This window comes from Ambystoma mexicanum, chromosome 8 (genome assembly GCF_040938575.1).
Source record: "Ambystoma mexicanum isolate Mex_15411 chromosome 8, UKY_AmexF1_1, whole genome shotgun sequence".
Taxonomy (NCBI): domain Eukaryota; kingdom Metazoa; phylum Chordata; class Amphibia; order Caudata; family Ambystomatidae; genus Ambystoma; species Ambystoma mexicanum.
Genome location: NC_090929.1, coordinates 694,135,996 through 694,162,804, shown reverse-complemented (window position 1 = coordinate 694,162,804; position 26,809 = coordinate 694,135,996). Strand labels below are relative to the sequence as shown.

At 43.4% G+C, this 26,809-nt stretch overlaps 1 protein-coding gene across 2 annotated transcripts in view; it reads left to right on the top strand.

Moving 5' to 3' along the window:
* Positions 1-26,809, top strand: part of ADAMTS14 (ADAM metallopeptidase with thrombospondin type 1 motif 14) — a 622,677-nt gene that overhangs the window by 517,633 nt on the left and 78,235 nt on the right. For both annotated transcript variants that reach the window (XM_069610499.1, XM_069610498.1), the window contains exons 17-19: positions 1,555-1,726; positions 11,797-11,929; positions 12,650-12,857. In XM_069610499.1, the coding sequence (XP_069466600.1) occupies positions 1,555-1,726; positions 11,797-11,929; positions 12,650-12,857 (513 nt within the window). The remainder of the gene's footprint in view (positions 1-1,554; positions 1,727-11,796; positions 11,930-12,649; positions 12,858-26,809) is intronic.

The following is a 26,809-nucleotide window of genomic DNA, read 5'->3' as shown; positions in this document are numbered from 1 at the left end:
GCCTCAAATGGCTAGAGCAATTCAAACCTTTTTCTTCAAAGGTTGGAATCGGCATTGAGCAGTGTAAGGCTTTGACAATCCCATTTATGACTATTTTTGCCACAGAAATCCCACACTTCGCTCTGTACTCCAAATAAAACAGTTTCACACAAACCATGGTGGATTCTGGTTTGGTGGTGCAGAACTTGTTTAGTTCATACTTTAACTTTTCAAATGTATCCTTAACTATTTCTCATCTTTAAGTATTATTTTTTCGGTCGCTCTTGATTCTAGTTACATCTAATCTGACTGCTCTGAAAGACACTTGCTTCCAAACCTAGAGCCTATTACTTCATTTATCAGGTCTCTTAAACACAGGAAGTACGTTGTCCTTCAGAGCTTCCTTGTGCACCGGAGTAGAATGTTTAATCCTTTTTCATTTTAGAAGCCAAACAAGTATTTTTTACTTCCTGGCTGCCAGTCAGTATGGTGACTGTATGTTTAATACAAATACTAGGAAAACGAATGTAGTTTCTGTTATCATTTGGAATGATTTGTGCTATATTATTCTTTGTGAAAGTGCAGTTGGCAGTCCATGCCTCTTGGTTTCCTGCACATGCACTGCAATGAATCCAAGTCAGAACATGTGCTTGTAATTGGTGCCCTGCCAGCTAATCTCTGCAGCCTAGTTGGCTGGCAACAGGGGTGGGTGGGGGCTCCATAAGCTTTTATGTGCTCAGCCCATTGCAGATTGAAAAGCTAAATATAATCACAAACTCAAGTTGATGGAGACTCAATGTCCACAACATGTGAAGGAACCACTCCTGGTCATGGGGTACATAACTATGTCAGCCAGTGGCGACAGGACATGTGAGCTTCTGTCTGCTTCAGCCCCAAAATCCAAAAAGAACAATGGTGGGACACACCAATTTCAGATATGTGGGATGCCTTCCATGTAATGTTGTGAGGGGAAATGATTAAGATGTTTCCCTTTAATAAGAAATTGGGCTGTGTAAAAGCACAAAGGTCTATTCACTAAAGATCTATAACTGAAAATGTCTTACGCAGGTTTACATTTTCATAGCAAAGGCTGATCCATTTATCATTTTGATTAAATGATACATGTATGATTGCAGTTGCTTCATGCATTTTGAGAACCACCTCCAAATGTATGGGAAGAAGGGGTTGAAACTTTAACAGTGCTTTGTTCTCAGAAAGCGAGTGAATGGATTAAAGAAAACTAACTCAGTAGGTGAAGATAAACCGTAAGGTCATTCAAAAATTGGACTGGGAGAAGCAAAAGCATATATATCTTCAAATAACAAATGTCATGTTGGGGACTTGACGGAGGATGCCTAGCAGCAGTGAGTAGGACATTTTCTTGGTTGTCATTGATCCTACTATTTCTTCCCTGCACAGTTCTTCATTTTCATACATAGTTCGACTTCCAATGACTTCCCTGTGCTTACTCCTCTACAAATACCACACCACTGCCCATCTTTGCTTTCCCTTTCTTTATTGGTCGTCTCTTGTTTTTCCTCTCTCATGTTGTATTTATTTTTGATGTGATTTCAGATTGTGCCTTATGAAGAGGACACCAAATGCAGCCTGCTGTACAAGTACATCATTCACGAGGACCTGCTTCCCATGATTGGCAACAATAATGTGCTTCTAGAGGAAATGGACTCGCATGCACATGAGTGGGCACTCAAAAGCTGGTCTCAATGCTCAAAAGCTTGTGGAGGAGGTCAGTTCTAATCAGTTTTTCTAAATCTCTTTTATGAGCAGAATTGTGGTGCAGGGAAAGATCTCACTGATTTTCCCGTCAATGATTTTAAGGTGGTATTTCTCATAGATCCTAAGGTGGTTTTGCTCAGCATATTTAGTGCTTAGTTCGTTGGCTGTGTAAGCTTCCATCCAGTTTTAATCACGTAACAGATATCCTACGCGGCTCGCTGGTTGCCCAAATACTGCTCTAACTCACAAACAGGTTCGGGCGTTGAAGTACTGTGCGGCAGGTCATTCAAAGCCACTAAACGTCCCAGCAAGGTTTGATGTTCTTTGCGAAGTTCAGGCGCCTAAAAAGCACCCGTTCACTTTCGTTTTTAGGTTGGTTTAGGCTGTAAGAGCAGGAGTGTACAGGAAAGGCCTTAGACAGATTTTGGTAGATTGTGGAGAAATGTTGTGGTCCTTTTGCCCATGTAATAGATTTGTGTTCCCGAGGATCCGTATTTGACTCCTTTGTCTGTTTGTATGTTTATTAACCCCTCTTTGCTGTCATTCCATTTTTAACCTTATTTTACCTCATACAAAGCTTTAAAAAAACTAAAAAGTGTATCCCTGCCATTTCCTTGTTCTGTTCCACTTAGTGTTACCTAATTGCCCGACTAGGCCTTGTGGGACTTCTTACATTTCTTTCTCTAACGTTACCTTTAACTTCCAAAAATAAACAAACAATACAAATCCCTTTTGTATTTCTCATTCATGAAACCTAAGAAACCTTCCAATTTGTTGTGAACCAAATTATTCTTTCTTTGTTTTTGTTACTTTACTTTGTAAACATTGGTTTACCCTAATCAGTTTCTTGTCTTTGTTGTTTTTGCCTATTAATACCCTGCACAGGTTTTCTTGTTGCTCGCAAACGAACCTGGTGGTAATCCCTTTGATGCTTTTGAGTGACCCTCGTGCTGCTTTGTTTTTTTTTTTAAGGCCACGATGGAAAGGGGGAAGGGACTATGCCTAGTCCCTTCTCTCCTTCCATGGCAGCCATTTTCTTTGTTTACTATGGCCGCCATGGGAAGAGAAAATGGACTATGCTCGGGCCTGTAACTATGGGCCCTGAGAGCATTACCGCAGTCCCGGGGTTTATTGCCATATTGTTAGTTCTTACTTAGAACTGCATTGACGTTATTTACCACAGATAGGGATTTGTATTTGAAGAAGTGCAAGTTGGGGGAGGTTGATTTTTTGGATGACGAGTGTCTTAACTGTGAGAATGAGTTTTCGTAATTCCAATTGTATGCCTCTTGTGGTTGCTGTTCCTGTAGGTGCGGGAGCCCCACAGCCACGCCAAGTGTTGCCTCTGGTGAGAGAGATATTGGGGGATGACACAGGAAAAAGAGCAAGCAGGTCTCACAATGGTGAGTTTGACCTGCCACAGGAGGAGGTGGCATAGGAGGATTTAGAGTAGGCAGGGATGCCAATGGATGTTTTGCCACTGCTAAAGGGAAGGCAGTGGAATAGTCTGGGCTGAAAATGGAGGGAGTGCTCCTGCCAAGGAAGGAGGGGAAGCTGCAAGAAATAGGGCCACTAGAGAGGCCATGCAGAAAACCCTTTTGTCAGAAGAGGTTTAAGGAACTGGGGAGCTGTCTGTTGTGGACTGGGTATCCCTAGCTGATGCAATTCAAGGGGACAGTGAAGCTGTGGATACACAAACCATGTTGCTTGGAAATGACTAAGTACGTTGGAGAGGAATGTCAGTAGAAGTTACAGCAAAGGTGTGGTGCTGCCACGAGATGGACAAGGAGGCGGTGGTGTAGAAGATGCAGCAGATACAGATGAAGGCGATAGAAGTGATCCCCGCCACTGGCCTTGGCAGAGAAAGAGACTTAGGCCTCTGCACCTGTACCTACACTTACAGAGGGGGCAAGGCAAGCACAAAAGTATTTTCTGATTTTTCATGCAGGCCATGGAGATACCGATCTTGGGCCCAGACTGCTCCTACCCCGTAATGGACCAGGGATCACTTTAGTTTGTTGAGGGTAAGACTATGGGGGAAGGAAAGCACTGTGATATGCAACTTATGCAAAGAACCAGCAAAGCAGGGTGTACCCAAGAAGAGCTCCCTATGTGGGCACCATAGCAATGCACGAACACATGAAATGTACAAGTCCTAATGTGCGCATGTCAGCTTCTAGTGACCCCTCTTGCAGAGCACCCTCCAGTGAAGGGGATCACTCCTAATTGTTGCCAGTCCTGGCACATCAACACAAGCAGCCCTCAATCATTTGCCCAAAACCTGACCGCATGTATATTGTGCCATTGGCCCCAACCACCACCATGGCCTTGTTCCCACCACGATCACCACCCACAGAAACCTGTTGTTATTGGTGGTTATGGCCTTGTGGGTATGCCACTAATCGGGCAGGTACATAGAGACTGAATCATGTGTCATGATAGCAGGTACTGGTTGTATTGCCAAATGACATCAATCAGGGGGTAGCTGAACCCCATGGCAGTGAACAGTGCTTTGGAGTGGTACTTGCTCCGCCACCAGAGAGTAGGAAAAGTGTAGGTGGCGTGACAGGTCATCGACTTGCAGCCAAATATAGCCCTCCAAATACCCCAAATATATCAGGAATGGCTCCCCAAATGTGTGAGAGGTTCACAAGGAGTTGCAGAGGCAGTGCTGCTGTCTGCAAAATGGAAAAGGGATTGAAAGAAAGTTGAGAAAGTCGTTAAAGAGTTAATTGGAGTTAAATGATATAATCTGGACTAGAATCAAATTATTGGACCAAATGTTTTCCTATAATAGCATATGTTTGCGACTTGTGAACTTGCAACACTGTTGAAAAATCCTCTAAAGGAAAAAATCCAATGACTCATGTTGCACTGTTTCTTACGTATTTGCAATTTTCACCCACAGCATGCAAATCTCCAACTTTGACACGGAGAAGATGTATTTAAAAAAAATGCACAAAGCCACAATTGAAATAAATGTCAATATTAACTGGGCTGGATTATGTAGAAGCCAAATATGTAAGATTTTGAAGAGAATGTGAGGTGCTATCACACAACACGTTGTCTAGTAACCTGTTTGAACATCATAGCTGCCTAAGTCTGCAAATTTGCCAACTTGCCATTGATGGCCCAGGGCGGACGGTGTGTTTTCCAAAGTTACTGTGTAGATATTTACAAATTTGGGATGCATCAGAAAGCAGCTAATGCCACAGAACACGAAACAGAACTACAGTAAACTGCTGTAGTTGAAACTCGTGTCACTTATGTCCAGCTGTTGCACGTTGCACATTTGTGTAGCAGGGACTGGAGTAGTCAGAACATGTTCATGTTTACAGCTCTCATTTCACAGGAAGAACTGAAATAAATGCCAGGGCACTGCAAACAGCTCCCTCCTTACAATTATAAGACCTCTCCATCAACTCTAGCCTATTCATTTTCTTCCTCTTCTCCAACTAATGACTATATTCTCTCCACTGATGTAGCAAGCTCCTGCCTCTATCTAACAAGTATGATCCAGAAATTGAACAAATACATGCCTTGTCCATACTATTTTAGTCCTAACCAAACAAAATATTTTGCCAGAGCTACTGTTGATGCATCACCTCTAATGGCATGTGTAGTGGGCACCAGCCAGGTGAGTGTGTGATGTCATGAGAGTGTACTGTAGAATGTTACGGCTTGCTTGTGTTGCTGCATTCCAGGGAGTCAGTGTGTAGCAGAGAGTGACTGAGTGATGACACGGCTCTGCAGCTGTCTGTGCCGTACTTTCTGCTGGTTGTTGTTAGAGAAAACCAGAGCTCAGCATCCAGGAAATGCTAGTGGACCAAGAACGAGGTCTAGTGAAGCAACCTGTTCCCCAGCAAAGGACAGCGCCGATAGCCGTGGCCATCGACCTCCGTGGATGTCCGGCAGATACCACTGAGCTGCAGCAGTCATGACTGGTGCTGCGGGAGGTGCTGGACAGAATCAGCATCAGCTCAAAAAACAAAACGCCAGTGAACCTGCCGGGTGCACTGTGAAGTATTGCTGTGTGCTCACCAACCCTATTATTTTTTGAGGCAGCTGCTAGTGATATTGGTCAGCGAGGGAAGTACCACCTGGGGCAAAGTGCCCTGAAGGGAGGGCACAGGGTCGGCACAGCGCTGACAAGGATAAGGCATCAGCAGAGTGCACTGGCTACCCCTCCAGTCATCGTGAGAAAGGCTTCAGCAGTGCTGTTAGTTCGGTCGAGGGCAGCTGTGCCCTGCAGAGTTATAACGAGAATGATTAATCCGTCTCACTAACGTGACGTGAGAGGGGGTTTAGATTCTTTTAAAGACAAGGAGGCGAGTATTATGCATTAATCCTTTACTTTTGACAACCACAGCGGCAAAGAAAAAACTTTACAAACAAAAAGTTTGCTCAACATTAAACTGAAAAACATAGTTTAAAGTCAATGCAGGGGAAACTCCCCAATACAACATGGAGGCCAGGTCATGCCTTGCAGGTGACCAATGAGCATGGACCTGCCCCCATATAAATCCTTTACTCCAATCCCAACTCCTCTTTATTTGCTGCTGACACCACAAGCTAAGTCACTCGTTCTAGTTCTGACTTTGTGCTAGTCAGTAGTTTTGTCAGTGATAATATACATTTTAGCACTGTGTTTTATATTTTGTTGGTGACAAGGTCACTTCATGCTTACATTGTGGTTTGGAGAAAAATGTTCCCTTGGGAGTGTACAGTTTGGTATACATTGTATTGCTTTCTTATTTTTAATTGTTGAAGGTGTCCGCGTAGGACCGCCGCTTTATTTCACAGCGGTTTATTCGAACACACAGATACGGCATGCTCTGCTTCCTGTCGGAGTGTTCAGGCATTCCAGGTCAGACAGAAGCTTAAGCTTCAGGCTCGGCGCATGCAGGCCTTTGTTTATTTGTGTACGCCATCCCTCAGGGGATTAAGTGCGTCAGCAATCCACCCACGTTGTGGGTGTGCCAGCAGCCTGCTTGGCTTCTGGCTTTGCTTGATACTCAATGTGAGGTTTTTTCCTCACGTGTTGCGACGTGCCACACCGTGCTAGGGTGAGCAGCTGGGAAGTTCGCCTGCTCAGCGTGTGTTTTCTTATACGGCAAGTGAAGGCCGTGTTAATAATTACATTAACCCTTGCCTGCTGTGCCACATTTTATAGTACTATTATTTATACATGCAAAATATTTATATATTCTTCTTTATTTTCCTCATATTGGTGCTCGTGTTGTCATGTCTACTAGAGGGTCTGAGGGGCCCTCTTCTGTTGATGCCAGCACTCAGGTTAGGCCTTCCAAAAAAAGTGAGAGGTTGGGGGGAAGAGGCAGTTCATAGACCTTCAGGGGAGCCTTCCCTTCCCAACCAGCGATTAGTAGCTCAAGTGATACAGACATCCTTAGACACTGCTCTTCAAGACCTCAATTCTACATTAGCCTCAGCATTTGATAGACTTATCAATAAAATCTGATTTTCACCCTTCCCCTGAGGAAGTTTCTTCTATACCTGAGCAAGTTCCCTGTACGTGTGCTAAGAAGTCCAAGCATTTACAAGGACAACTCACTCTATCCAATACCTCTAGTTATGTCTCCATCCCGGGAAAGGGTCAGAAGCGTAAGTTGGAGGGGTCCCAGCAGTCCCAGTCAGCTCCCTCTTGGCCAGGTAGCTCACAGCTTCCTGCTAGTATCCCTACAGTCTCCATTTAAACTACAGATAGTTTAGATGATTCAGACTCACCTCCGAAAAAGCGCAAGAGAAAGGAAGACCCTGTGGTTCCGTCCCAAGGGCTAGTGCTTGATGTTAGTGGAGTTCCTTTCTTTCACCCAGCTCTGATTCAGCACCCCAGGTTGACAGAATGGCACCCCTCAGAGGCAGTATCCTCCTTTTTGAATTATCGAGTTAGACGCCGCTTACCCAAGGAGGACAGAAACAAATTGCGTTCTGAGTGCCCTAGGCCGGTGGTTCCATATAAGGTGGGCGTGACTCCAGACATCGACCACTCTATGGTCTACTTTTTGTCCCAGAAAGGGAAAGACCCCAAGAAGGGGGATAGTAAGGCCTGGAGGAGTTTCCAGGACAAGTTGTTGGATGTGTTGGGGCCGGTGACCTAGATTTCTGAATTGGCAGAGGAAGCAGCACTTTCTAATTCCCTTATTGATGTACAGGTCCTTCGGAGCTGGATTCAAAGAACAGTTTGCCGGCTCGACAACGCAAATGCCGCCATCTCTAGAGAGAAGCGCAAGTCCCTCCTCATGCAGCTTGATTCTAAGTTCACAGACATGGCGGAAGGGGAGGTAGGTCCTAAGGCCCAAAGCAATTTGTTTGGGGACAGATTTATTAAAGATCTCTCTGCCTATCTACACACTTTCACGACTTTAAATAAAGGTCAGGTGAAAATATAGAAGGTCTTTTCCCCTAAGGTTTTCGACAGGGCCGGAAGAGGTAGAGCCTGCTCCTCTGGCCATTTCCCCCGGGGCTCTACCCAGTCCCCGGCAATATGCATCAAGAGGTGCACACAATTCCCCCTCTGCTTGAGGAGCACAAGCTGGGTTTTATCCCCAAAGGTGTGTGCACCGGAGAGGACGTACCGGCAGGGATGCTGGCAGAGCGAGAGCAGTTCCAGGTAATACCACATGTGTTAAGAGTTTTTTCTTTGCTGCAGTGGTTGTCAGAAGTAAAGAATTAATGCATAATATGAAGCCTCCTGTCTTGCATAGAATCGGGAACTCCGTGCTCTGTGGGTACTGAGATGCAGTGATGATGTCATCAGAACAAGAACTAACGCTGAGCACGCTGACCTGCAGAACGTAATTTTCCATTGTTCTGACACAGGAGTCGCATAGTCCGAAAGAGAGGAAATAAGTTCTGCGAAATGTGCTCCAGCCGAGTATAGATCAGAGTTGTAGAAGAGGGGTGGACAGAGGACCCAAGAAGGAGCGGGACATTTGTCTTCAGGCAATTAAGTTCTGAAGGTACTATGCAGTAGAGGTCACTGCACACCAGAGATTGAGGTGGACAGGCTGTACAACTGGACTGCACTGTGTTTGCTGCGCAGCACGTGTTGGCCCATGAACTGGCCTGTGAGCAATATTTTGAGTGATCTTTTTTAAACCATATGAGGTATCATCAAATGGAGTAAATTCAGTATAAAAATAATGTAATGTTTGCATACACGGGAGGCATGCATGTTTTTGTATTTGTGTTTGCACAAGCCACAGTTATCGTAGTGTTAATTTGTGGGCTTTAGCAGTGTTGTGATATGCTGAGCACCAGGAAGAAAATGAGAAATGTGGTGAACAGCAAACTGAGATAGTGCAGTGTGCATGGATGAACACAACTATATCAAACGCATGTTTGGCATTTAACGTTCTATGTATTAGGAGGTGTGTGTGTGATGAGAATGTATGTTCCATACGGATTGCTGCTATGGATAGCTCTATTGGCATCTAAATGCCATTATGTATTGGGTGTAATTATGCATGGTTATGCATGTGTGTGTGTGTGTGGAAGCTCGCCACAGGGGCATTTGGGTTTACAACTCTTGTGTGTGTGTGGACGATTGCCAAATGTGTGTTTACATTTCCAACACGTGTGTGTGTCTGTGTCTGTGTGTGTGTAAGAATTATGTTTGTGTTGAAGGCCGCCATAGGGGCATTTGGGTTTCCAACTCTTGTGTGGGTGTTTGGACGATCGCCAAAGGGGCGGTTGAATTTCCAAATGTTTGTGTCATCCGATACATCTTGTTTTTTTTTTCTGTGACATTAGTGATGTGTCATGGAGTATTAGATCATTGTGATCTTAGAGTTATTTGAGAGTGATGTGGATGAGAACGTTTTTGTTTTGGACTCCTGTCATCTTCGAATATATGAAGTGAGTGAGATTGTGCCAGAGAATCGAGTTATGGATGTTGCAGCAACACGTTGGGGGCATTACCTATTTTGTGTCTGTGAAGGGTGCATAGGTCTGCCAGATTCAGAGTGAAAAGGGGGGCGTTGTCGAAAAGACACGCTTCTTAATGAGCGGTCGCCATATGGACAGAGATTTTGCAGAGGAGAAAGGTTGTAGTTGAAGAGCTAACTGTTGTGGGTCAGTTGCAGGTTTAATCTGGTCTGTCAATGGAGTTTTGTTTTGCAAGGTTATGGAAGGCATTTTTTTTATCTGTGTCAGTTATTTTGGCGCTTTTGGTAATGTGCTTGGTCGTGGCAGGGCAGAGGCTTGGGGGTAGCAGCCCAGAGCAGAAGGTATTTAGAATGTCTGAAGCATAGATTGCTCAATGTTGGACTGTTAGTGCTTGGTCGTGGCAGGGCTGAGACTTGGGGGGTGGCAGCTGCAGGTGGAAGGTGTGTAGTTTCTGTGAAAAGTTGAGGTTGTTACCTTTTGTGTTTTGTAGGTGTGGGCTGGAAGTGTGTCTTGGATGGCTTTTGATGGAGTATGTATTTATTCACCTCAGGCATCCTACCTTCGTTACGGGTGTCCAGTATCCATACCACTGTGATATTTTGCAAATTCTTGCTATGGAAAAATGTGTTACAGGTGTCATCTTGTTGGTGTGCTGTGGATGTCTGAAAGGATTTTGTTGGTACCTCCACGTTTTGTGTTCCCTGTAGCGTGCTGTGGCATGTTATTCTTCCTCTTGGCTGCTGTCGTTCCTGTTGTATTGTTGTGGACAGTCACATACTGTAGGGCCCACAGTGTGATGTAGTTGTTGGATCTTATGTCTATGTATATTATTTCTTCCCTTTGGGACATTTGTGTGATATCTTCTTTCACTCTTCAGTGATCGCAATTTTGTGATGGGGAGTGAAGGTGTACAGGTGTACATGACAGGGTACTGTACAGTTAACCATATGTATCGAACATTTATCTTCAAGTAGTGGGATGTACAAGTACATTTTTCCAGTGTATAGAATCTCTAATTTACATTAAGGCATATAGGACCTAGAGGTTTAAGGTTTCCAGTGGATGGAATCTTCTTTGTTCAGTTCAATGCATAGTGATATTACGAGTTGGAATGTTTCCACTTTATCAATTTCCATCGGCATGTGTTTGCTGTTTAGTTGAGAATATATTACTGTGATGTGTGCAGCTTTAGAGTACAGAGTTTGGGGTATATTAATAGTGTGCAGCTATTGTTTTTGGCAGAAATGTGCATCTTCCTCCTCTTTTTGTTGTGGTTAAGGCGGGAGGTGTGTAGCGCGCACGAGCCAGGTGAGTGTGTGATGTCATTAGAGTGTAGTGTAGAATGTTATGGCTTGCTTCTGTGCCTGCAATCCAGGGATTCAGTTAGTAGCAGAGAGTCACTGAGTGATGATAGCCTGAGTGGTGGTGCTGGATTACCTAATGCACCAACTGCCTACAAGAGATGTAACTCTGACAAATCGAGTGGACTTACCTGGTACCTACTGGTGACCTTGTGTTCATCAATTAACCCACAACAGCATGCTTTATCTACAGAGCCAGTCCACACTTCTTCCTGCATTAAAGACATATCATTCTTTGTGCATCAATGAAGCTACACCATTTTCTAAAATGCACAATCAATTTTATTGCAGTTCAACACACTTAGGTCTTAGAATGTGTCCAGGTTGCCCTCCCCTTTGGATGACATTTGTTTGTTTTGAACGGTGTGATGGGTGACACATTATTGGGCATACTATTAAAGTCCCCTATCTATGCTTATCTCCCTTCAAGGGCATATTCATACAAAGCTTGGCATGACCCTTGCAGGAATGGTACCACAGGCCTGCAGATCCCAGAGAGCAACTGCAGTAGGCCTTTAATCTGGAAGCTATCTTTTCCCCCTTCTAAATGTCTGTTCTAAATATCCTTCTCCATGGAGAGTCATACATATTTCCCCACTAGAAGTCAGTATTGCTGGTTGAGGCCCCGTGCTTGACTTGCAGAAGGATGGCATGCTCACCTTAAACACCTCTATGAGACAGCTGCAGTAGCAAATAGTGTCAGGCATTTACCGCAGATCAGATGCATATTTGCCTCGTTTTCAGTCTCTTGGTATTTATACTGTGTTCCATCACCAGTATCCCCTACTCTAAACTTCCTGGTCTATTCTAGGCATCCAGTATACCAAGTATGGCTGTCGCAGGAAGGGTGATAACAAAATGGTGCACCGAAACTTTTGCGACAATGGCAAAAAACCCAAACCCATTCGAAGACGCTGCAACCTCCAAGAGTGTTCTCAGCCTGGGTGAGTATACGTGAAACAGCGTATCAGCAAAAGTACATGCAGGAGCTGGGTGACAATTAAACTGGGCCTGCCATTGTTGCATTTGAAATTTGAAGTCCCTAATTGCTTTCATTCCACAGACCCCTATGTGTGATCTCTATTTTAGCAACAGTGTCAGTTTTTGTATTTGTATTTTTATTTTTATTGTTTTATATAGCGCCTTAATCCAAGGCGCTTTACAGATAACAACCAGTAATGCACATTTCAAGCAGGAAATCTCCGTTTCTGAGGGAGCCACCTTAAATATAATGCAAGAAAACGGGTCCCAAAACACTTTTTATTTCGAATTTCGAACAATGTTTTTTTTGTTTTTTTTTGCACTTTGTTTCCTTTTATAATGCAGCGGGAGACCACCCACATCACTCACACATCCCCTCAACCTTTATTTATCTCCTAACCTAAACCCCATCTATTTATTTTGAAAGAATGTGCAATATGCGCGAGTGTGTGTGTGTGTGTGTGTGTATAGGTGCGTACACATACAATCATATGGTGCAAAATAAAAATAAATGTGTGTCATCATGGAAAAGTCAATTAAATAGGCGGAAGGGAGTCGAATTGATCTTGCACACTTATTGTCCTTTTAACTCATCCTGAAACGTTTACCTTCGGGCAGAACATGAGGGCAGACATATCTGCATTTTACAAAGATTGATTTGGTTTAATTAATTTCCTTTGCAGATGGGTGTCAGGCGAGTGGGGAGCCTGCAGCAAATCTTGTGGCAAGCTGGGGGTTCAGGCCCGACTGGTGCAATGCATTCAGCACCTGCAAAATGGCACAAACAGGACTGTGCATATGAAGTACTGCAATGGTGATCGACCAGAAGCACGGAAGCCTTGCAACCGCCTGCCATGCCCGGCACAGTGGAGGATGGGTGCCTGGTCACAAGTGAGTTCCTCCTTCTCTATAAGGCTGTCAAACCGACTTCATGTGCTGCGGATGAAAAGCCATGTAACTGTAAGGTACACTTCCTGATGCACTATTCTTTAAGAGTATGGAGAGGAGTGGAAATAGGAGAAGTTGGATCTGTAATGTAGCCAAGCACCAGCATGCAGAACAAGGACCTTGCAAACTGGCATATACATTTAGGGTCTACAAAAGCTGTTAAATAGAATACAATCCTGGTTGTAGGGTTTCACTGCTACTCTGAGGATTCATAGTTTTGCCTGATGCTCCAAGAGAATCCCAGCCATGACATTTCACGCCTTGAATTTATTTTCTGCTTGATGAATACTAACCGGTTTTGCCTGAAGTGTAGTAATTTGGGGTGGATCAAGATTTATTCATCAAGAAAAGGGAAACCCACTCAAGCACCATCTTTACCCTTCTTTATAGACTCCCAACCTTTATAGTAATAGAACGATCCCCCTTTTGTCTCCTTCAACATTTTCACAGGTGGCCATGCCCCCCGTTTCCAGTCTTAGTCCTGCCCCCTTTTTAATATACTTTGATATAAACTTAATAAACATTTGATATAAAAAAGATATCAAAGATGATATCAATTTTAAAGGTATATTTTTATAGGAAGTGGGTATACATTTATATCAATAATATATTTATATCATTTGATATAAGTAATATACATTTTATATCAAAATTCTGTAGAGCTTTGATCATCTGGCGGTGGTGTTGTGTAGACAAGGGTTGAGGGCAGAGTGTGCTCAGAAGACAGGGACTGTGAGTCTAGGGCTTTGGAGAGTGACGCAGTTATGACTTCATAGAGGGGTTCCGCCTCGATGGGGAGCGGAAAATTATATCAAACAATTTTTAAATCTTTTTAATATAAAAATGTATATAACAATTTAATATAAAAATTCATATTTTTAATATAAACATGTATCTTAAAATAATATTAAAACAATATTTTGATATAAGAATGTATAAAAAAACCAATAAAAAATATAATATTTTTTGATATAGAAATGTATATAAAAAAATGTGTTTACATACCATTTTTTTATAGAAAGTTCCCCAAAAAAAGATATAAAAAATGTTTAATAACAATCTTTATATAAAAATGTCTATCATTGTTATCTGAACTGGCTTTGATACAGAGTGTAAATAAAGACTGGCAGGGTACCCCTATTTCGATTTGCTTTATAAGTAAAAGTGTGCTTTCCAGAGCCCCTACAAAGCCAAACTACTGTCGTTTGGAATCTACATCACCTCTCTTACAGCCTGCATGTGTCCCTCTGCTGCTCTGTGACCCAGCAAACAGCGTGTGACAGGGGAATGGTGCAGCTGTGGGATGGGGTTTTGTACTGCTCAACCAGAGATGATTATTACACAATGGAATTCCAAGTATCCCAGCAATCCTGATGACTCTGATGACTTACACCAAGGCTTGTGCATTTTCACTGAGGACAGCAGAAAACAGACGGGTCTTTATATTTGGCTCGCCAGAATACAGGACGTTCTGCGACAGTTGTGTAAATAAACCCTTAGAAAAATTCACACAGCCATTTGTATATCAACTAAACCCAACTGATGGAATGATGGCACGGAAAAACATCTGCAGCCTGAGGTTAATTTTAGATGTTTCCTGAGTGCAGCGCTACTCTCTAATTTTGCAGAATATGCACAAAGTAGAATGCTGTGCTTTGTTGATAAGAAATCCCATTTTTGCAAAGTAAGCAGACATACATAAATCTGTGCAGTGTTGAAAAGAAAGGTGCACAGTAAAAGGTATGTGTGTTTACCCCTTAAAAGGGGGAGTCTGAGTCCATCAGGGTATCCCTTTTACATGAGCTTGGGAATTCTGGCAGAGCGCTGGCCTGATGATCCTCTGCGGTGCCACTAATAACTTGAAAAAGCTGATTCTAATTCTGCAGAGAACCTTAGTTTTCGGCTGTATTTAGAGCATGGTTCTAGGAGGGGTTGAAACCTGCAAGACAATGCTTCACACTTAAAAACTGTTGTGGACTCCCTCATACCTGGTAGCTCTGGTGGGAGGCTCAATACCACTACCTATAGCATTCCATGATCGAGCCTTGGTAGCAGGGCTGTCCCAAAGGTATAACCCCTTATGACAACAAAGCAGCAAACTCTGTGGCAGTTAATTGGGCCTGCATCCGTAAGCCACAACATTCCCAAGGCACTGATTACTGAGGCACATTGTGGAATCAGAAATGACAGGTGTGCCCATTTCCAAATCTGAAGAACAACTCTGCTGCATTGGAGCCACCAATCCATTGGCCCTTGGTTATCTGGCAAAAACATTAATCCCCATCCTGAATGTTTGAGACGGCTATAAGAGCGGCAACGACCACAACAAAAGAAATAAATAAAAATTGAATATTAACTAGAAATGCATTCTTTTGAGAATATGAAAGTGTCTGCACTTTCAGAGTCTCCGTGAAATTACAGATTCTAAAGATTGGGTCAGTGACTTTGCTGTCTTGACCTCATACTTTCCAAGCTTTAATATTGAAGTGTCTGATTGATTGTGTAGTGGCGCCATAAACACTTACAAAAACCCTCTACACATTTTCAACTTGTTCCCAAGCCCTGTAGTCAGAATCTCAAAAACTGTTCTAGAACATAAGCTCTGTGCCCAAGCGAAAACCACAAAACATTCTAAGCAAACTGTACATTTTTAAACACATCATTAAAAGCACAAGGTTGTTTAGTTTAAAAATGCACAGCCTAGTGCCTTTGAGTACATTCTAAGTGCTATAAAACAATTTCAATCGGCCTGGCTCAAAAAAGGACGTGAATATCAATAAATACACTATCAGACGCCTTTAGCTGCATGCTTAGATAAAACCACACAGATTGTGAATATTTTGAAAATACAAAGACCAATACATTAAAGCTATCCTATAACACCCCTGTGCTCGCCTTTTTAATTTTGTTGAAACCAGCTTGAATAAACAGCAGGGTCAGTTTCCAATTAAAAGTCTTTGCAGGGGTCTCCTTGAATCACAATCAAATCCAGCCAAAAAGCAAGGTTCCTCACAGAGCTACAATCAGCTCTCCCCAGTTAATTAGTGGCATTGCATGGGGATCATCAGGCCAGTGCTCTACCAGAATTCCCTAGCCCCTGCAAAAGGGATACCCTGATGGAGTCAGAAGCCCCGTTTTAAGGGGTGAAAACACATAGATTTTCCTCTGCACTTTTCTTATTAACAATGCACAGATTTATGTATTTCTCCTTACTGTGCAGAAATGGGTTGTCTTATTGACAAAGCACAGCATTCTATTTTGTGCATACTCAGCAAAATTAGAGAGTGGCACTGGACCCAGGAAACATGTAACATTAACCTCAGGTTGCAGATGTTTCCCGTGCATTCATTCTGTCAGTTGGGTTAAGCTGATAAACAAATGGATGTGTGTATTTTGCTGGGGGATTACTTACACAGCTGTCGCAGACCATCCTGTATTCTGGCGAGCTAAATATAAAGACCCATCCATGTTTCCTGCTTCCCTCAGCAATAATGCATGAACCTTGGTGTGAGTCATTAGAATTGCTGGGATTCTTGGCATTCCATTGTGTATTAATCATCTGTGGTTGAGCAGTACAAAACCCGGCACTGAGCAGGAGTTTCACAGCTGCTCAGCTCCTTCATTACCCCGTCACACGCTGTTTGCTGGGTCAGAGAGGGACACATACAGGCTGCGAGAGATGTGCTGTAGATTCAAAAAGACAATAGTTTGACTTTTGTATGGGAAAAAGTCAACACATTACTTATGACGCAAATGCACGTAGGGCTAACATTTCAGTCTCTATTTACACTCAGTTTACAGTTTACAGTTACAGCCAGTTCATGTAACATTGATATACTTGTTTATATCAAAATTGCTATAAAAAAATTATATAGACTTTTTTGGGGCAACTATATATAAAAAAAATGTATATAAAATTTGTATATAACAAATATTAATTTTAATATGCATCTCTATATAAAAATGTGATTTTTATATAGATTTGAATATACATTTTTATATTACAAAGATATCAAAATTGTTTTATATCATGTTCTGCTTCCTATCACATCAGGGCGGAACACCTCTGCCATTTCATTACTGTGTCACTCTCCAAACCCTATATTCACAGTCCCTGTCTTCAGAGCTCATTTCTCCCTCAACCCTCGTCCAAACAACACCGCAGCCGGATGTTCTCACCTTTACAGCATTTTGATATAAAATGTATATTCTCTTATATTAAATGACATACAATGCATACCCACTTTATATAGAATATACATTTTCGAGCAATTGATATAAAATGACACCCACTTCCTCTAAAAATAATCATTTGATATCAAATGGATATCATCTTTGAAATCTTTTTCACATCACATTTATATTAAGTTTATATTAAAGCATATCAAGGGGCAGGACTAAGACCAGAAACAGGGGATCTGAACACCTGTCAAAATGTTGATGGAGTCAAAAGGGGCATCCTTCTACTACTCTTTAACCTTGGGCCCAAAGGTTAAACCTCTTGTTGAGATGTGTGTTCCTTCGCTCACGATGAAGCTTAATATTATTGTGGTGGTCCCCAGGTATTTTCTAAAATGTACAGAATGCAAATGTTTCACAATCTGTGCATTTGAAGTCTACTACATTAAAAAAATATCTTAAGACTTTTTAGTCCAAACTTGTTTTCCTGCATAATTTTACTATGATGTCTGTTTTTTTCTGTCCTGGTGAAATTCATGAGTTTTTAGGCCTCTGGGTCTTAGTGTCATTTAAGCACCAATTACCATAACACAACATACAAAAGTAAACCTTTATGTCAAATGCTCCAACCACAAGGCTGTTAGGACTATACTGCACTGGTGATCCCTAATAACGGTGAAACCAGGTATGTAGTTGTCCTTGCTGCCTTGCAAATGTCTGTCTTGGGTTGATTAAGCTATGTATAAAGCAGCACTGCCCTCTTAGACAAAGACAATTTCCTGGAGAAAAAGGTTTGCATTTGGGCTAATTTGCATGCCCACAATGCCTTGTTGTTGTGGCTCAGAACTCGAGGTGAACATTCCGCGATGGCTACTAGGTGGCGTTGTGGAATGTGTGACTTGGCTCAAATGGGCTTTCCTGCTATATGGTCTTTCATCTCGGTCCCGACAGGTATGGTTAAACAGGTTAGCCATGTTGCAATGCTAGTAAATCATCAGACCTGTTGTTTAATTTAAAACATCCGATTCATTAGTTGCTGCAAATTCATCTCATGGATACTAACCAATTATTGCAAGAATGTCTGCAATAACCGGTTTCGGCAGCAATTTAGCACAATTCACACAGTTGCAAATAAATTCGGAAACAAATTATGCACAGGGAAAATTAGAGCACCGGAAACACACCCACAGTGGGTATGTATGCACACAATATTGTGCATGCCAAAATAGTTTGCAAATAGTACATACTGACATACTGGATATACATACAGGTAATAAATGAGATTAGCATGGTCCAATAATTACACGAGTGCTACCGAATCAACACCAAGAGTTGGGACAACCCCAGTTTCATATTCTGGTTGAAAAATCTCATAATAAATTTCAGCCTTAGTGCAAAGTTGTACACAATAGATGAAGTGACTAGTGCACGCGATATACAGATATAAATAAATGAACAATCCTATGCAGTTACTCATAGATATTGTTGGTAGGTGGATCATTCAGACCAGAATTATGAGTACATAACATGTCATATAAATAAAGTTCATGATGCATCCTAAAACATACTGGAGCTCAAGCTATCAAACATGTAGCAATGATGCAAATAAAGTGCCAAGTGCATAATACACTATAAGGTTATACACAATAGATACAATGACTAGTGCAAGCAATATACAAGTATAAATCAATGAACAGTCCAATACAATTACTCACGGACATTATTATTCATGGGATCATCCAAACCAGGATTTGAGTACATCACAAATCATGTGAATAAAGTGCATAATGCATCCTGAGACTTGCCGGAGCTCAAGTTATCAGACATATGGCAATAGTCGCAAATAATATATATTCATTGGAAAAACCCTTGTTATGTGACAGGGTGATTAGATTTAACCAAAAAAAAACCTTGATATTCAGCGGATGTGGGAAGTGATGGCCTTCTTACCTCAGCGCCCCCCATTGCAAAGCCCATGAGCACATACATAGCAGATGGGAATCACAATAACAAACACAATTATATGCCAGCAAGATAGCTCAGTGGGTGGAGTGCTCACTGCTGCGATCTGTGTGTGATCTGCAGGTTGCAGGTTCGAATCCCAGCAAGGCCAATTTAGCATTTCATCCCTCTGAGTTTGATAAATGAGTGCCACTCTGGGTGGGTGATATTCTATGTGAATCACTTAGGCGTAAGCACTACATAAATAACACATGTTTAGGTCCAAGATGTCATCAACTGGGTGATGCTGGGTTAAGATTTTCATCACTTCCCACATCTACTGAATTTCAGGGGTTTTGTTGCGTTAAATCTGATAACCTTATCAAATGTTTTTTCAGTGAATTACGGCGGCAGTCGCCGCCCTATCGTTAAGTTGAGTCGGACTCCCGTAGGAACCTTGAACACAACAGATTTGGCCAAAATCTTGAAGTTGGTTAGGGGTGCGTGGGCCCCCCGCCTCCCAGACTGTAGAGATTCATAAAGATTCATTAAAAGTGTGAGCATGAGCAAACAAGTATAGCTAGAGAGCTTGTAAAAACTGAGGCACTACAGAGTCGTTGATGAAAAGCTGTTTGGCACAGAGAATCGGTGTGGCTTGACGCAGAGAGGACATTTCCTCTAATCTCTATTCTCCTCCCGTTCCTTTCCTTGCACGCCGTAAGACGCTGAGGGGAGGAGAAGGAAAAGCAAGGAAGTGAGGAGGTGAGGTGAGGAAGAGCACCTCGGACTGCTGGCAGTGAACAGTGCAGCATTAGTGTTGGTACAGTACTTGAGGTCTGTGGGCGTGCTCTGCCCTTGCTGTTCGTGCTGCCTCAGGTTCAGTCCAGAAAGCGGCTACACTGCTGGCCCAACTCTGCCCCACTTCCAACGCTATTGTCATTGTGTCACTTGTCTTTGCTGTGTTTGCTGTGGTTTCGGCTTCCAGCGTGGCCATTTTGCCCAGTTAACACTTGCATCTGATTTGAGTGATGTTTGAGTGTGGTGAGGAGTGTGGATTTTCCATGGCCTCCCACAGCCCTGGTTTTATTCTTGGGCTCTTTTTTCTGCCCCGTTTTGCTTATCACGACTGCCATTGGTATTGGTATAAGGGAGTGACTGCTGTCCTCATGTGGCCCCTGGAATTTACTCTGTTACTTTTGGTTTTGACTTTAATACCTAAGGCACTTGCTAACTGCCACTTTAAACCCACTAATACTAACACCAATATTAATTCCGTGCCCCCTATTGCTCTCGGAAAAGGGGGCAATATTCTTCAGGTACTACGCTGCTCAAGAGGAAACGCTGCTCAGGGAGCCCCAGAAAAGGGTGGCCCTTAGCCCTCCGGGAAGATGGCTGATTTGGATTTAACAGTTACCCAGACCACATTACCAACTCTACTAACGTTACGTTGCCCACCAAGTTGTCCATCCGTGGGAGGGCTGGGCACTGATAGCGCTGACAATGCTGATATTTACAGCTGCAACCCATACAAGAAGAAATATACATAGAAGGCAGTGGCACGAAGATGCTAATAAGAACCTCCGTGGATAACCCTGCTAATAACACTAGACAGGCAATACACGCTTGCCCTCAGCGCACTGTTAAGCTGGGCAAGAGTTCATCTAAACTTCGGGGGGTGATTAAATCAAAACCTATGACTGACTTTTACCCCCTTGCCATCGACCGGAACGACGTGGCAAACATTCCACCGGTGGAATCATCTAATGAGCACGGCACAGCTGCTCTTAAAGCTCTTAATAAGGAACTTACTGAGGAACTTACAACATCACTAGCATGCCTGGGCTCAAAAATTATAGAAATTGTAGAGAAGGCCCTTACACATAATCCAGAAGTGGCCGATTTAACTGAAGCTACAGTCGCATTGTAATTGCAGTCAACATTACAACGACCATGTCGGGGCCACGATGGCGCTACTCAAGGATCACATCAAGAGTCACATTTTGAGACGAATAAAGTCCTTGAGGAGAAGAATGCATGCTCCACTCTGGTAGAAGAATCCTTCTCTGCCAATCTTCTCACCAACTTTGCCCTACTGCAATCTACTGAACCTCGTCCTGAAAGTGGGTCACGACTTCAAGGGGCCGGAGAAAACGCCCACCACATTGTGCTAAAAGCATTGCTGAGGCTCCAAGCCAACACCCAGTCACATTGTTTCATGTGAACAGCCTTTCTTCTTTGTACCTGATCACTCAGTGACCGACCTAGACTTAAGCAATGCTAGCAGCTCCTCTGCAGCTATGTTTAATATTCTGTCATCTTTGCTTACAGCACTGCTGGTAAAGTGTGAATCTGTTGAGGGTAAGATGTACTCCCATGGGGAACAACTTCCGAAAACGACTAAACTAGCTGAGTTACTCCACAAGCATTATGCCACACAGGTGTCAACTCTGTAAGATATTCAAGCTCTTGTCCAGCCTACTATAGCCCCTTTGGGTTCTACTCACCCTGAGCAAATAGATTTGGCCAACTTGCAACCTTTGGCGGTGGCTCCTGTGAAAACTGTGGAACGACATATTTCTACAGGGAGGCGAAGACGGAGATCGTATGACCAGGCCCTGATGTATGAACCTTTGGCCACTAAAAAGAAAAGAATGAGGAAGGAATTACTGGGCCTTACACCTACAGCAAACAATGCTTTACTGAGCACCTTATTTTCACTTTTCCAGCCTAGCATATCCCACGATGGCATTCTGCAGCTACTTTCCAGCTAGAAATTGTGCAGTGCTCTCCAAAAGGACTGAGGGTGTTTTTGCCTAGATCCACTGGGACTGATTACCTAGCCACACACCCTTTACTTGAACCAGTCATTTCAGCTAGAAGTGCCCCTATTGTACCTGGAGAGAAGCTTGCATCTATGCCCTCATGTTCTGTACAACCCATGAAGGATAAAGGGGACCACTCCTTGCCTGTTGGGGGGCACAGGAGCACACATATGATCCTCAATTCGAAAAAAATATTGTCAACTAAAAAGCAAGGAGTAAATGTCATGGTCAAGACCACCACATGCTATGGGCAGGATGTGGGTACTGGCCCGGGAGCAGCGCTGGCTCATTTTCCAACGGTACAGCACCAAGATTCAGAGCTGCCATCTGGGAAGTGAAGCAGCCATATGCAGGTCCCCCAAAAGCAGAGCCTCTTCAGTACTGATAGCGGCTTATCCCTAAATTGTGATGGCTACTTCTATAGTATTCTTCAATGTGAGTAGTACCTTGCTATATATCCTCGAACATTTTGAGTGGTTGAATCGTTTGGGATATTAATGTGTTGCTGTGGATGTGGAATATGGGAAGAGATTTTGCCCACCTAATATGAACAGGAACCCACATAGCGAAGTAAGGGGTAGTGGCGAAATTACCTCTGCCCCAAGTGGTAACTCCATTCCTGACCCTAGCTTGCCAAAAGGCACAGGGCCGAAGGATAACCCACGGGGGAAGAGGCCCACTGGACTTGGCTGGCAAATCTATTCACACAGCATGGAAAAACGGGCTCTTAGCATTAGGGCAAACCGCTGAAATTATCTGCTGGAACACCAGGGGTAACTGCCATCTCTTTGAGGGAGATGGACTGATGGAAAACATCGACCAATACCTGCTGTTGCCCTTACAGGAGAACTGGCTTACTAGCCCAATTATTGTGGACGGCTGGCCTTTTCTTTACAAACTAGCAACCCAGGGCGACCGGGGGCGCCCGAAGGAAGGGCTATTACTGGGTGTTAAGAAACCAATGACTATTGAAGAGTTATTTACAAACTCGCTGAACATTCTGGCGGGAAAGGTGTCTGGCCTGGTAACTCCCAATTATTATCGTGAACATCTACGACCCACCATATAGGTTTGTACATGGAATAGTCTTAGTGGAAGTGGAAGCACTAATCGATAGCCAAATTGGACACCTCCCGTGCATCATATGTGGAGATTTTAACTTGAATATCCTTAAGGAGTTTGTGTCATTATTACAGGGGCGCACCTCATCCCCGACACTAGAGGAGGGAGATCGTCTTGCAATATATTGCAAACGGGGACTATAGTAGGCAAGTGTATTATGTCCCTTTGGATTCACAATGACCAATGGCTCGTTTCCATCAGATTCTCCACCACAATATGCGCGGGTCTGGCAAAAGTCTTGTAACATTTTAGACTATGCCTTTTTGGCTAATACAGCTACTTTGATTGCTGATATTGTGGTTATTCATACGCTTGAGAGTGATTATTTTACCTTGGTCCGTAGCCTGAATGTATTGCCCCCGGCCCTGTTGCAAATTTTTCCAGGGGAACTGGTTATTATTGCAGCAAGAAATTGCCTCACTTGGCATAACCAGCGCCTCAATGAAGTCTCTACCAGCATGCAAGCGGCCACAGGAATCTTTGTCGAGCATAACCAAGAAGAGCTGCCAATAAACTGCCAAACTCACCTGAAGCTGCTTTCAATATGGTTGCATTGATCTTTGCAGGGACCTTCGCTAAGAGAAACTCTAGAGCTTGACAGTCAACATGAGCTACCCATTGCCATTTGTATGATGTGCATATTTTGCAAAAAAGAAGAGAGCTGTGGGCTACTCTGTGTGAACTCGCAAGATCACCCCTTGACCAAGCTGCTCTTGCTTCCAGTACTAATCTAGCAAAGAGTAAATATCGAAAATGGCTGAAGGCCCATAGATACCTCCTAGAGTGTGCTTACTGGCGATCTTTAGTCGGGCTGGCATTAGACTAGGATGCTCTGCAATTTTGGAAAGCGGTTGAGGGACATAGTCCAGTACAAGATATCAATGGAGTCCCTGAACCGCTATGGACCTCTTTCCTTACTAAAACCTTAGGAAATTGAGGGATTCCCTTACTTATGCCACCCCTTAAACTGGCTAAATGGAGTTACAATAAAGGCCCCCTGATATCTTGAAGTTGATTACAGGCAGTAACTGTTTGAGAGCACCGGATCCAGATGGCATCTGTATCACATTGATTAAAAAGGCGCTCGATTGGCTGTTCCATTGGATTGAAGAAGGCCAGACCATTCTTGCATCATGGCACAATAGTATCATCATGCAGATTTGGAAGAGGGGCAGTCATGGGGACCCAAGTAACTACTGCCTGCTTGCAAGGCTAGACGCCTCATTCAAGATCTTTTCCCGCCTATTACTAGGGCAAGCTATGGCAGTGGGCAGATGGCCCAAATCTTATCCCCTTAAATCAGACTGGTTTTCAAAAGTGATTAAGTAACACTACCACTGCCTTGCATTAACATCAGTCATACAACAGACATGGGGTATCTGGGAAGCACAGTCTATGTGGTATTCATCGACTTTAGCGCCGCTTTTGATTCAGTGAATAGGGGCCGACTATGGAATAAACTATCAGAATGGAAGATTCCCGCTGGCCTGCTCTCAATGATCATTACCCTTCACGCTGGTACACGGGTCAAAATGTGGCTAGATCAAACTGGGAGGACGTCAGGTTCGATCGCCACTTGCCAGGGATTAAAACAGGGATGCAACCTGGCTCTGCTTCTTTTGAATATGTACCGAGCAGCTATGGGACCGTCATTGAAGAATCCCATTTCAATTGCGCCTAAACTGGGCACCTCCCCATTATTATGGATGGGATACGCTGATCATATAGTGCTCATGGACCTCACCCAGACAGGCCTTCAGGCTGCCTTGTATTGCCTGAAGACCTACTTGGACAGCAACTCCCCGGCTATTAACATCAATTAGACAAAGGTTATGGTCTTTAGCCCCTGTCATACTGAAATTAAAAAAACGGGATGGAAATTGGACGGGATTCTGCTGGAGGTGGTCCATGAGAACAACTATCTTGGCATTGCATTAGATCGAAATATTTATGGCTCTTGCCATATGGATCCTCTTAAATTTAAAGGTGCCCATGTTATAGGGCGCATGAATAAACTGGCAAAAAAGGGCAATGGCTATTCTATGGGCATTTTGGAACAATTGTACTCTGCCAAACTATTACTCATCCTTATGTATGGAGTGGGAAGCTGGGCTACGGCCAATATAACTATGCTATCTAAGCTAGAAGGCTTTCTCCTGAAGAATCTGTTTCGTCCTCCGACACGCACACCTACTGAAATGGTATACTTAGAACTGGGTATGGTCTTGTGAGTGGCAAGAGCCTAGCTCTCCAAACTGTACACCCATTGGAAACTGGCCAACGCCCCAATTGGGAATCTAAACCATCTTATTTTTAAAGCTGCGCGTACCAAAGGTCCATATATGCCATATACTACTCTAAATAAAATTATCTTTGCCTCCACTAGTTGGCATTCTATGTCTTCAGAGGACACCCTCAAGCTTTGTTTTTGGTGTTACAAAGCTGGGATGAAGAAGAAGAAGCTTGTGGCTTTTCATCATGAGCTGCACATTTGTGAACTCCTAAGAATAATGGCACTCAGTTTTTTAATACATCATGCACAGAGAGGGCCCACCAGGTTATCTCCATCAGTTTGGAAAATGAACGTGGTTAACACCTCATGGGCGCATGGATTAGCATCCCACGAAACCAACGCTATTGCCGATTGTGCTGCATACCTTGTCTGGAAACAGCCAGACATCTTTTGATGAAGTGCGAGTCCCTGCTTGTATTGAGAGCGAGTGCCCTCAAGGCAGCTGGAATTTATGATGGCATTGAGGAGAAAGGGCTTTGGTTCCTCTTGATAAACGGGAACAACAAACCCTGCATTATATTTTTTAGTGTGATGTGGAAAAAGGTAGCATTGATACTGAAAGCCCTAGAGGTGCGCTGAGTGGAGTGGAATTAGAGGGGATGGCGTGGGTGACCACTCATTTCTAAACTCGCAAACTTAGAGGAGAGATTGGCTGGCCGTGCCTGGCTGTGGGACTTTGAGGGTGGGTTGGGCCGGAGGCCTGGGTTGGTGAAACTGCATACTAAAAGGGGGAATTGTTATACTGATTGTGAGAAGTGGAAGCATCCTGTTGAGTTCATGCTGATGGGATCAAAGGGAAGGGAGGGGGTGGACATGGATGTTTGTTTTAATGTTATGTTGAACATCAGTTTTTGGTACCGCTGTACAACACGTTAAATAAAAAAATAAAAGAAAAACTTTAAAAAAAGTTATTAGGAAGACAAAGAATTATTGTGAAGTTGCGGCCTACTTCCGATAATTTTTTCCAGAGACAAACAAGGTAGATATTTGCTGGACCGCACAGCCCACACCGCTGGATGGATATGCACCAAGTCTGAAACAACTTGCGCATGAAGCGTTTAAAAGAGGCCTTTTTGTGGATTGAGTTTTTTCTGTGCAGTAGTTTTTGAAATATTTGACGGTGAAGGGGGTGCCCCTTCTCAGAAATAGATAGCTATGTCTCAGGTAAATTGCCTGCCGCCATCTTTGGTTTTGCTCAATGCCAGAGATAGCCGAAGTTATAGCAGAGGCTATCGGAAAATGAATTGCAGAAAAATAGCCATTTGCAGGTAGGAAAACATCCAAATGCCATCAGTCTAAAGGTGCGGGAGCGACTAGAGGGCAACAAGTAAAATGTGGGAGTTGGAGGGGGTCTAGGGACTGAGTTTGCAACACAAACCTTTTCTGTAACCTCGGCTATTTACTCGCGAACAGCTGACATCTCAAAGCAAACTGCATCATAGAAACAGTGTGTGTTGTGGGGGCAAAGGGAGAGGGCAGGTGAGCAGGCCATCTGGGGAGACAGGGGAGCTGGCACAGATGATGGGAGCACTTGGTGA